The 12,284-nt window shown below is 44.0% G+C and overlaps 1 protein-coding gene across 2 annotated transcripts in view; it reads left to right on the top strand.

Annotated features, from left to right (window-relative positions):
• Positions 1-12,284, top strand: part of REV3L (REV3 like, DNA directed polymerase zeta catalytic subunit) — a 312,168-nt gene that overhangs the window by 287,185 nt on the left and 12,699 nt on the right. For both annotated transcript variants that reach the window (XM_073627093.1, XM_073627094.1), the window contains one exon: positions 3,981-4,227. In XM_073627093.1, coding sequence (XP_073483194.1) covers positions 3,981-4,227 — 247 coding nt within the window. The remainder of the gene's footprint in view (positions 1-3,980; positions 4,228-12,284) is intronic.

Raw genomic sequence — 12,284 nt, 5'->3', positions numbered from 1 at the left:
AATTGATTGATAAAGCATTGATCCTCTATGGTACTATGCAAAGGGTTTGCTCTTAGAAGAAAACAAATGAAGATTGTCAGTGAGCAGTATATGGAGGGAAGTGAGAACCTGTCTAAAGTTTTCATTGGCATTCATGGAAATTGTGTCCAGTCTTATTGGAGGTCCCAGGAATAGGCACTTACTGTTTGGATTCTGGAGATATCCATTACATCCAAGCTCAACTAGACCTGTAGGGGTCTTCATGTGAGGTGAGAGGCTGGGGCAAACCACAAGCGCACTTCGGATGGTGGAAGTGGTTTATGATCTGGATTCATTGATCTCTCTTCACACAAGCACTTTAACTTATGAACTTTTTTCTGATTGAACACCTTTATGATTTGGATTCATTGATTTTTCTTCACACAAGCACTTTACTTACGAACATTACTTATGAATTTCATTTTGATTAAGCACTTTTATACTCATTGTATTGCATTGTCACTTTGTTACTACGGCACCTTTATGGTGCGTGAAGTTCATGTTGTTTGATGCATTGTCACTTTGTTTTTGCATATTATTAATTATAGTTTTTACTTTTATATTATTGCTCATTGAGTGAGCGCCACATTTACCTTTATCAGATTAGAAACACTATAATTGGTGTGCTGGAGATTGGGGACACTGTAACTGGGGTGACTGTGATACATAAGATTCAAGTATTCAACAAAGTATTGAGCAAAGGCTGTGAATACTTATGTACATGTGATTTGTTTTCATTTTATATTTTTAATAAATTTGCAAAATTTCAAACCAACTTCTTTCACGTTGTCATTATGGGTATTGTTTGTAGAATTTTGAGGAAGATCATGAATTTAATCCACTTTTTGCACATTTTATGTTACTTATTTCAAAATGAAGTACTGTGAATACTTTCCGGATGCACTGTATATCTTCTTTTTTTTTTACGGTTATCAGAGTAGTGCAGTGTCCCGCTGCCCTCAGTGTTTCCTGTGAAACCAGAAAGAGATGCTGCAGCCAGGACAGTATTGGATTGGTGAGAGGAGGCAGGTGTTTAGGGAGGGGGCAATTAGAGGGGCATGTTTTACCTTAATTTGTAATTAAAACCAATTCAGTACAGGGCACTTTCACCCCCTTCCTGCCCAGGCCAATTTTCAGCCTTCAGTGCTATCGCACTTTGAATGATAATTGCGTGGTCATGCAAGACTGCACCCATATGAATTTTTTATAATTTTTTTCACACAGATAGAGCTTTCTCTTAGTGGTATTTAATCACCACTGTGTTTTTTATTTTTTTTGCTAAACACATAAAATTACCGGAAATTTTTTTTTTTCTTAAATTAGTTATAAAATGTTGCAAAGAAGTAATGTTACTTCACTAATGTGTGTTGATGAGGCTGTGCTGATGAGGCTGATCTGCTGTGCTCTGATTTGCACTGATCATCAGTGTAATCAATGTATCTACTGTGTCCTGCCAGATTTGCCGGTCATTGGCTCTCTTTTCCTTACACACAGCCTGTGAGGAATGAAATTGCGATAACCGGCAAGTCTTTTTTACATGTGACCAGCTGTGATTGGACACAGTTGATCACATGGCAAAAGGCCGCTGTGAAAGACACAGTAGTCACAGAGTGTGCCCTGGAGGCGTGCATGTGGGAGGATGTCCATGGTCATCCTCCCAGAACTGGAGAGCTGTGCTGTAGCTGTCTTTCGGCTATAGTGTGGGCAGGAACAGGTTAAAAATCTGTGTTCAACATTTACAAATTAGAAAGTAAAAAAAAATCAGTCATATATGGGACTTTGAGGGTGCCCTAGTATGTATAACGGTATACACCATAATTAAAATTTCATCAATTTAAACTCTTCTAAAACATTTAATATTAACACCTTCCCACCCAACCTATAGCAGATTGATGGCCAAGTGGGCCTTTCGTTCTTCTAAGTGGGGCTGCACAGTGGTGACTAATCACTGTACCGACCCGCTGCCAGTACCATGCGATTGCTGTGACCAATCTCAGCATATTACATGACAATTGTAAACCGTGGATGGCTTCCTTTCATGCCATCCATTGTATACAATTGTGTTGCTAGCTGTGATTGGTCACAGTGATCACATAGTACAGACAGGGCCAATCACAGCCCAGTACAAATATCCTCCAAATTACCCCTTTTTGGAAAGGTCATTGAGGTATTTTAGTAAGAGGCATGGCGGGTTTTTTGAAGTTGAAGTTTTTTTTGTCACAATTTTTTGGAAAATTGAGAAATGTAAAAAAGAATCTCATTTTTTTTTTTCTTCTGGTCACCAGTGCGGTGGCACTGATGGGCAGCACTGATGGGGGACACTGATGGGCAGCACTGGTGGGCATTGATAGGTGGCACTTGTGGGCACTGCATAGCAGAAGTGGCTCTCTGTGTATGGGACCGATGTCCCTCTGACAGAAGCCGGTGATCGTTTTTTTTTTTTTTTTTTTTTTTTTACCTCATGCTGTCAGGAGATCTGAGATCAGCCGAGTCTCATTGACTTGTAGATCACAGAGCGCGCCCCGCAGAGGCGGGAGGTGGTTAAGCTGGCTATGCACGTAGTAGAGCTGCACGATTCTGGGAGAAATGAGAATCTTGATTTTTTTTTTTTTTTTTTGCTTGGAATAAAGATCACGATTCTTGCGGCGCAACATCATCTTTCACATTATACAAAAAAATTGGGCTAACTTTACTGTTTGTTTTATTTTTTTAAATTCATTAAGGTGTATTTTTTTCCCAACAAATTGCATGTGAAAGACAGCTGCACAAATACAGTGTGACATAAAATATTGCAACAACCACCATTTTATTCTCTAGGGTCTCTGTATGTATGTGTATATATATATATATATAATATATATATATATATATATATATATATATATATATATATGTATATATGTATGTTTTGGAGGTTCTAAGTAATTTTCTAGCAAAAAATGATTTTAACTTGAAACCAGTAAGTGTCAGTCTTAGCCTTTTAAGTGGTTAAACTTCTCTCATTTACAGACCAAGTTCATTCCTTTGATCTTAAGAAAAAAACGTTACCATGTTTATAATTAGCTCAGGGCATGAGGAATATTGTAAAACTTGGCAGACTGCCTGTTTTTCTTTGTTTTTTTTGACAGCGGTCGGCTTGAGCAGAGAAATCTGCATAGAATCTGGAAAATGCTTTGATCGATCGCGAGGGGGAAAGAATCGCGATCTCGATTCTTAACGATTAATCATGCAGCTCTAGCACGTATTTTTTTTTTCTTTCATTCAGCCAAAATCTGCAAACAGGTGGAGCACAAAAAACAAATTACAATATATTGGAAAAGCGCAATTTAAGGTCTGGTTTACTAGTTATTGTATATTTTCCACAAAATCGTTGACCTATCTAAAAACTCCTTTTATCATTACACATGAAAAAAAAAGAACGAATGCCAATACTAATAAACCTATTATCTTAGAGTATACAAATATAATTTTTTTGGCAGTATACAATCGTACTAGCTCATTATGTAATACTTACCTTAGATCGAAGCCCACGCAGCGGTCCTGGCACGCCGCTGTGGTCAGCGACATGTCTCTCTGAGTTATTTCTGGGTATCGCGAGCGCCGGAGCCGTGATGACGTCACTCCCGCGCATGCCCGCAGGAGCGTTTGGTAATGGCACAGCAGCTAAAGAAACGGCACAAGCGATCCGTGTTTCCATGACATCGGCACATGCTGATACAGTGAATATCTCCTAAACGGTGCAAGTTTAGGAGATATTCAGGATACCTACAGGTAAGCCTTATTATAGGCTTACCTGTAGGTAAAAGTGGTGTGTAAGGGTTTACAACTACTTTTAACACCCTTCAATACCTTGCATGGACCTATTTTTCTTCTGTAAATTCATTGTCGATAGTACATCTCTTAATCACATACTGCAGAGCCAACATATTAATATTTTTTAACTTCTGCTCCTTTTTTAACAGAAAAATGGTAGCATATGATCGTCGTTCTGAGCCACGTGTTGGAGAAAGGGTGCCATATGTGATAGTGTATGGGACGCCTGGAGTACCCCTTATCCAGCTTGTAAGGCGACCCATTGATGTCCTGCAAGATCACAATTTGAGATTAAATGCAACCTACTACATCACCAAACAGATAATGCCACCACTTAACAGGATCTTTTCTCTCATTGGTGTGGATGTCTTCAGTTGGTATGATGAATTACCAAGGGTAAGCATGCATTAATGGCATCATCATCATAACGGTGCCATGGATAGTAATTAAGATTTATGTAATTAGAAATTTCAGTATGCAAGGAACATGGAGTTTTGGTAATCATAAAAGTGCAGGAGGAGGACCAGATGAAAAAGTATACTGCTCCCCAAAGTTTTACCTCAGTGGGTTTCCTTAGATGTGTTAAATATTGCATGACGCTTGGACCATGTCATAGACTTTGCACTGACCCTACTTGGGTGCTGTAAAACAGGTGACATTTCCTATTGCTAAATCCCTCAACAAATACCTTCAAATTCCAAAATTTCTCATGGAATTTGCAGGTCAGTTATCGCCTGTTTGAGACAAGGGGAATACTTGGCATCCATAGACAACCAAGATGCCTATCTTCATATTCCCATTGATCCACCTCATCAGTGCTTATTACACTTTTCAGTATTACACTTCCAGTTCGTTGCACTGCCATTTGGCCTATACTCTGCTCCCAGATTATTCACAAAAGTCCAAGGACCTCTTCCTGTGCTCCTTCAAACTCAGGACATCTAGGTTTCAAGTTATCTGGATGACCACCTCCTGAAGGGAGTCCTCTCCCTTTCAGTTATCTGTAAATGTTCACAGGTCCTCTTCACCTGGAATACCAGGATCTGATCCTGGACACCTGCCAAGCAAAAGTATTCCTTCCAGGGAAGAAACTGCTTTCTCTCAGAGTTCATGCTTGGAAATTGAGGTTCAAGAGACATTCCTTGGTGAAGTCTTCCATGATAGTCATAGGCCTCGTGATAGCCTCCTTTGGGGGCGTTTCCATTAGCTCACTTTCATTGGAGACCTCTCCAGCAATACATCCTATTGACCTGAAACAAGCATGCCCCTTCTCCTGACCTACCCATGCTCCTGTCCAGGCAAGCACAGAGTTCTGTACCTCCCTTATCACTGGAAAGTGGTAACAGATGCCAGTCATTCAGGCTGGGGAGGAGTGTTCCAGTCTCTCAGGGTCCAGGGAATGTGGTCATTGGGAGATGGCTCTGCAAAACTGGAGCTCCCTTCTGCAAGCACACCCAATCAGGGTGTAGTCAGACAATGCCACAGCTGTGGCCTACATCAACCCCCAAGGGGCATCAGGAGTCATGCAGCCTTGAAGGAAGTTAAGTGAGCCAGATCATCTCATTGATGAAGACTCCTTGTCCAGGGATCTCTGCTTTTCACATCCCAGGAATGAATAACTGGAAGGTGTATTACCTCAGCTGCCAACACCTGCATCAAGGAGAATGGGCCTATCTTCAACCCAAAATGTCAGATGTGGGACCCTGGATTTGAATATCCTGGCCTCCAAATTCAACAAAAACTACCTCCTGTCTGTGCCCAGGATCAAGGATCTTTTAGCACTGGCATTGGATACCTTGATAATCCCCTGATTTCAGTCCAGGGTAATCTGAGCCTTCTTTCCAGGGCGTATTCTACTCCACCTGCTTAAAAAAATAGAGCAACGAAGAAACCAGTGGTTTCTGGAATACAGGTCCCTGGTACACAGACCTATTTAGCTTACGAGGAGATTCCACCTGGTCTCTACCCAACAGACCAGACCTGCTATCTCGGGGCCCTATCATTCAGTCTGCTTTTCAGCTGCTAGCTTTAACAACATGACTGTTTAAGACCACATTTTAGGGGGCAGAGGGATCTCGAAGTCTGTCATTCCTACCTTGCTTGAAGCAAGAAAAGCCACTTCTAAGAAATATATATTTAGAAAAAAGGATTATAGGAGATCCTGCTTTGCCTGGTATATGAACACAGGCACTTCAATCCCAGAGCTTACACTGTGCCTTGCATTCTGGCATTCCTACAATCAGAACTTGACCTTCCCATTTGTCCTACCCTTAGGTCCTCGCAAGGGACATTCTGCTTCAAAGTCCACCATCACTCAATGGGTGACAAGTCTTTTTTTCCTAAAGCTTACACCGTAATGGACAAAACACTTCCTTCGCCTTTTTCAAACCCACTCCAATGGGTCAGTGTGTGTTTCCTGGGCATTTCAGCACCAAGCCCTTGTAGCCTAACTTTGTAAGGCCACCACCAGGCCCTCTGCTCATACCTTGTCAGGCCCTATACACTGCACATAGCAGGAACGAGTGTGCCTGACTGCGATTTTCAAAGTGCAATTCTCACTTGATTCCGCTTGTTGCGCATAGTGCAGCCCATTAACTTGAGGTGTGTGGGCATTTGTCGCCCAAAAGAAGCCCCTGCTCCTTTTTGAGTGACAAGCTTCACACAATTTTTAAAGGCGCATTTTGGCATCGCGCAGCTAAATTGCACCATGTTTGGAGTGTCGTATACAGTGAATGGCACCCACACGTGCATTGTGTGTTTTGCAACGATTGCCACGTGATTTGGAATTGAGAGCAGAACCGTGGCAATTCCAAGTGAATGGGGCCTCAGTTTTACCAGGTGGTCAGCCAGTCCTCTTTGGGTGCAGCTTTTAAACGCAAGGTTCATGTAGCAGCACTGTGATGCTGGGTTGACCCTTGTTGCAGTTGGGCCTGTTGGCACAGTTTGCCTAATTGTTGCCAATCCTTTTCATCCATTGCTTGGGGATGCCCAGGGTCTGTGAATACTCAGCGTGTGTCCTGTACTGTATGATTTAAGTGTTACTAAACCCAGGACCCTTCTATCAGTATCCGGTCGAGCACTGGTTAAAGCTTGTAGGGGTTTTCATTCTCCTCTGACCGTCCTATGAGGCTGCATGACTTTCTGTCTGGGCAGTGCTGATTGGTCCTGTGCTGATCACATGCACCCTCCCCCAAAAAAGAAAACTCTCTAGTAATACACACCAAACTGAGCATGTGCAGAGTGCCTCGTAGGGCTCTGTGTTATCAGCAAATGGATTGGGAACAGTAAAAGAAGGGGAGGGAGGACCAGAGAAGACAGGATCAAGCAGCATTTTTACACAAGATTAACCCCTTAGGTTCCACAGTGAGTATAAAAAGCATGCTTTATTGCATATACATACTGATTTTACTGTTGTGGGTTTAATAACACTTTAAGATGAGAAGAATTTTGACTTCCCTGAAAATTCCATATCTTGGGAGTATTGCACACACGCTACCCTCTCTTCTATTTCTGGGTCACTGCACATTTCTTGCTACACAACTTTTTTTTTTTTTGATACAGCCATTGCTGTAAATCAGTGGTCCACCCCAGCAACATGTTGTCATTGAATCTGAAGAACATATGCATATCTGGTGCTGGCAGTGCTGATTGGCCCTGTGCTGATCACATGCACCCTCCCCCCTCAAAAAAAAAAATCTCTAGTAATACACACCAAACTGAGCATTTGCAGAGTGCCTCCTAGGGCTCTGTGTAATCAGTGGTCCACCCCCAGTAACATTTTGTCATTGAACTGGAAACACATATGCATATCTGGTGTTCAGACTTCCCTTGCTGTACTCCTTTTTCAAGGCAATGACTCAAAAATTATCATACCCAGAAGATCAGCATGGCAGCTTATTAGCTAGCCTTTGTGGGAGGTCTGCCTACACGTTTTTGTCATGATCAGTTTTGTTGAAGATGTACATTTTCGTTTTTATGTATCTATTCATGTTGTTGAGTTTGTTGAATTTTTTATATATTATCACATATCCAGATATGATCAATGATCATAATAGCGAGTTTAAACTGTAATGACAAGGCTCACATGATAAAAATTTTGAATATGGCGTTGTCTTGTAATAAAATACTACATATGCTGCTTCTTTCAGGCCCCTTTCACACATGCGGACCATTAAGGTCCGCCTGTCAGTTTTTTAGGCGGACCTGAACGGATGCTCCATGCAGTTCTATAGAGCGACGGATGTCATCGGTGACATGTCCAATGACATCCGCTCCGCTAAATTCAGATGGTTGGAAACCCTATTTCTTTCTCGTACATCACGGGACACAGAGCTTCAGTAATTACTGATGGGTTATATAGGGTATCACTAGGTGATTGGACACTGGCACACCCTAAACAGGAAGTTCAACCCCCTATATAATCCCTCCCCTTACAGGGATACCTCAGTTTTTTCGCCAGTGTCTTAGGTGTTGGTCACGTGTAAAGATGTCCTGTGCTGAGCTCCAAAGGGAATATCCTATATCCTATACTGGGGCAAGCCAGGCGAACCGGATCTATTTCAAAGTGTCCTTTCTAGGCCAAATTGGATGGTACCCAGGCCTCGTGTCCGAAGAAACGAGGTTTTACCTGTAACGCTTCTCTTTTTAGAGAGCTGGACCCCACATTTCAGAATTTGGTTTTTCTAGCCTTAGTCTTGGCCGGGTGCTTTACAGGCCCAGAACTGCGGATCCCCCTATCCATAGGGGCCCCAGTCTCTGAAGGTTTTCCAAATGGAGCCCACCGTGAGAGGTTAAGATTGGGTCTGTATAACAGAACCCTGCAGCTGGATAAGGTAAGGGAGATTCCACAGAATTTTTTAATTCTAGTAGGTTTCTCCTTTAAGTAAATGTATGCTATGCCTATTGTGGCCACCGGGGGCTGCCAAGAGCACATACCTTCACATGCTTGATTGTCTCAGTGTTCACGCTGCACAGCTCCTCCAGCCGAGCTCCAGGTAGGATGGGATGGGGGGCTCTTCCTGCAGGGATATTCCCCCCCAAGATTACGGGGGGCCGCAGTAGTCTGTGAGGCGGTAGTATACCCCACTATCACCGCTGCCGCCATTACCATGTGGCAGACCCCATCATCTGCCGGCCTCTCTCCTTCCTCCCCAGCCTCCCCTCCACGCTTGTCCCGGAGGGTCGGTTCGCGCGGGAAAGCGCACATTTTTTTAAAAAACGAGGGGGGTGGTCAGAGGAGGGGGGGCGGAGCGTCAGCGCGACATCCGGCATGCTTAGACACCCACATCGCCGGCTGCACAGGCTATAAGAAGCACACTTTTCAGGTGCACACAGCCTATGGAGGGACACAGAGCTGACAGTCGCATGTAAGGTGGGACACAGGCATTCTCCTAGGCAGCATTTACTAAGAAACACTTGTCTGGGCATTGGTAGCAGCGGCAGTTGCTGGACTACATCGCTCAGCAGTCAGTGTTTCATTTGTGTGATACCTCCACCTTGTTTGCTTTGCACTATGGGTAGAAGAGGTACAAATACCCAAAAAACCAGAGGCTCTAGGGGATCTCCCTCAGGCTCTGAGGACCCCCCTTCTGCAGCACCTTCCCCCCATGAAGGACCTGGGATGGCTGGTCAGGGGCTGCATCTGCTTCTGGCACTTCAGCCCCTGTATACATTACGCAGGAGGTTTTTTCCTCAACCATTAATGGACTAGAGGAAAGATTAATGGCCTTAATTGCATCTTCACTCAGTGGAAGAAAACGCACTAGGTCTTCCTCTGTTACCCGGGACCCTCAGGCAGAGGAACTCTGGGGAAAAAGGAGAAGAATCCCTTTCAGAGGATCAGGATGGGACTGATGATTCTTCCTCTGAGGAATCAATTGGAGAAGGGCCCTCTTCAGCTTCTCAGGATGAGAAGGTCTTAGTACAGATCCTTGCTGGATTGGTCCGCTCCACATTTAAGTTATCCGTATCTGAGTCAGATAAAGAACCCTCTTCTTCTTTGGGGTCACTGAAGCCTCCTCAAACAACACATGCTTTTCCTGTTCATAATTTGCTAGAAAAGCTCATTTATTCTGAGTGGGATCACCCAGATAAACGTTTTTTTTCCGCCTAAAAAGTTTTCAACACTTTATCCTATGGAAGAAAAGTTTATAAAGATGTGGGGGATACCGGCCGTTGACGCCGCCATTTCCTCTGTAAATAAAGGTCTGACTTGTCCTGTAGACAATGCTCAGATGCTCAGGGATCCTGTTGATAAAAAAAAATGGAATCCCTGTTGAAGGTTATTTTCTCCTTAGGTTCAGTAGCTCAACCTGCAGTGGCAGCGATCGAAGTCTGTCAATACTTAAGAGACCATGTTAAGCAGGTCCTTAAAGTTCTACCTGAACAGCAGGCCCAGGGGTTGGCTAACCTTCCAGCGGCCTTATGTTTTGCTGTTGACACCATCAGAGATTCTATCATCCAAACCTCTCGTCTTTCACTTGGGTTGGTGCATATGCGTAGAATCTTATGGTTGAAAAATTGGTCAGCCGAAGCACCATTTAAGAAACTTCTGTCTGGATTTCCATTTCGTGGTGCAAGGCTGTTTAGAGCGGATTTGGACAATTATATCCAAAAGATCTCTAGTGGGAAAAGCACTCTCTTACCTGTTAAGAAAAGGAGTAAGCGTCCCTCTTTCAAACTGGCTCTTTCCCCAGTGCCAGGAGCATCAGCCTCCAGGCAGTCGCAACGGCCTCCTCCGTCAGGGTCTAGAAATAAATTTCAGAGTCGACCCCAGGGACAAAAGAAGTCCTGGGGGAAGAAGCCTACTAGACAAGACGCTAAAGCCTCTTTATGAAGGAGCGCCCCCGCTCGCTCGGGTGGGGGGAAGACTGCTATGGTTCTCAAAGCTCTGGCAGGATGATTTCCAGGACAGATGGGTAATCTCCACGGTAACTCTAGGTTACAAACTGGAGTTCCAAGAATTCCCCTCTCCTCGTTTCCTCAGATCAAGTGTCCCCAGAGATCCAGAGGAAAAGCAGTCGCTCCTTCTAGTGTTAGAGTGACTATTGTCGCAAAAAGCCATCATGGTGGTTCCCACGAAAGATCAAGGATTGGGATTTTATTCCAACCTTTTTACGGTACAAAAACCAAATGGAGATGTCAGACCCGTTCTGCATCTAAAGGATCTGAATCGATTCCTAAGGATTCGATCTTTTCGCATGGAATCAATTCGGTCAGTAGTCTCCATCCTACAGGGAGGAGAATTTCTGGCATCAATAGACATCAGAGATGCGTATCTGCATGTACCCATTTTTCCTGCTCATCAAAAGTATTTGCGCTTCGAAATAGAAGGGCGCCATTTTCAGTTTATGGCTCTGCCTTTCGGGCTAGCCACTGCACCTCGAGTGTTTACAAAGATCTTGGCTCCTCCTCTGGCCAGATTAAGGGCTCAAGGTATAACTGTCATAGCATACCTAGACGACCTGCTCTTGATAGACCGGTCGGTAGCCTGTTTGAGCGGGAACTTGATGACCACACTCAACTACCTGGAACACCTAGGTTGGATTCTCAACCTAGAAAAGTCTTTCTTAAAACCAGTAAGAAGACTAGAGTATTTGGGCCTGATCATAGATATTTTTACCTCGGGCAAAGATCACTGCCTTAAGAGAGCTGATTCTGGTAGTCAGGACCAAAAAAGGTCCTTCTGTCTGTCTTTGTATGAGGCTGCTGGGAAAGATGGTGGCTTCATTCGAAGCAGTTCCCTATGCTCAGTTTCATTCAAGACTGCTGCAACACAGTATCCTGTCTGCTTGGAACAAGAAGGGTCAGGCATTAGATGTTCCGATGCACCTGTCTCGTGCAGTGCGTCAGAGCCTCAGTTGGTGGTTAATACCCGAAAGCCTACAGAAAAGTAAATCCTTTTTACCGGTTACCTGGACGGTGGTAACAACGGATGCCAGTCTTTCAGGTCAGGGAGCAGTTCTGGAACAGTCTGCGGTCCAGGGGGAATGGTCCAAAATCGAGAGGACCTTACCCATCAACATTCTGGAGATCCATGCGGCATATCTAGCCCTAAAGGCCTGGACTCTCAGGCTACAGGGTTGCCCTATCAGGATTCAGTCTGACAATGCCACATCAGTGGCTTATATCAATCATCAAGGAGGCATCAGGAGTCGGGCAGCTCAGAGGGAAGTGAACCAGATTTTAGTCTGGGCCGAAAAGCATGTGCCATGCATATCGGCAGTTTTCATTCCGGGGATAGAGAACTGGCAGGCGGACTATTTGAGTTGCCAGCGGTTAGTCCCAGGGGAATGGTTTCTTAACCCCGACGTCTTTTGGGCCATATGCCAAAAATGGGGGGTTCCAGATGTGGATCTCTTTGCATCCAGATTCAACAAAAAAATCGACAAGTTTGTGGCAAGAACAAAGGATCCTCTTGCATACGGGACAGATGCGTTGGTGATTCCGTGGCA

The sequence above is a fragment of the Aquarana catesbeiana genome, linkage group LG04 (assembly GCF_042186555.1).
Source record: "Aquarana catesbeiana isolate 2022-GZ linkage group LG04, ASM4218655v1, whole genome shotgun sequence".
NCBI lineage: Eukaryota > Metazoa > Chordata > Amphibia > Anura > Ranidae > Aquarana > Aquarana catesbeiana.
This window is presented reverse-complemented; position numbering and strand designations above follow the sequence as displayed.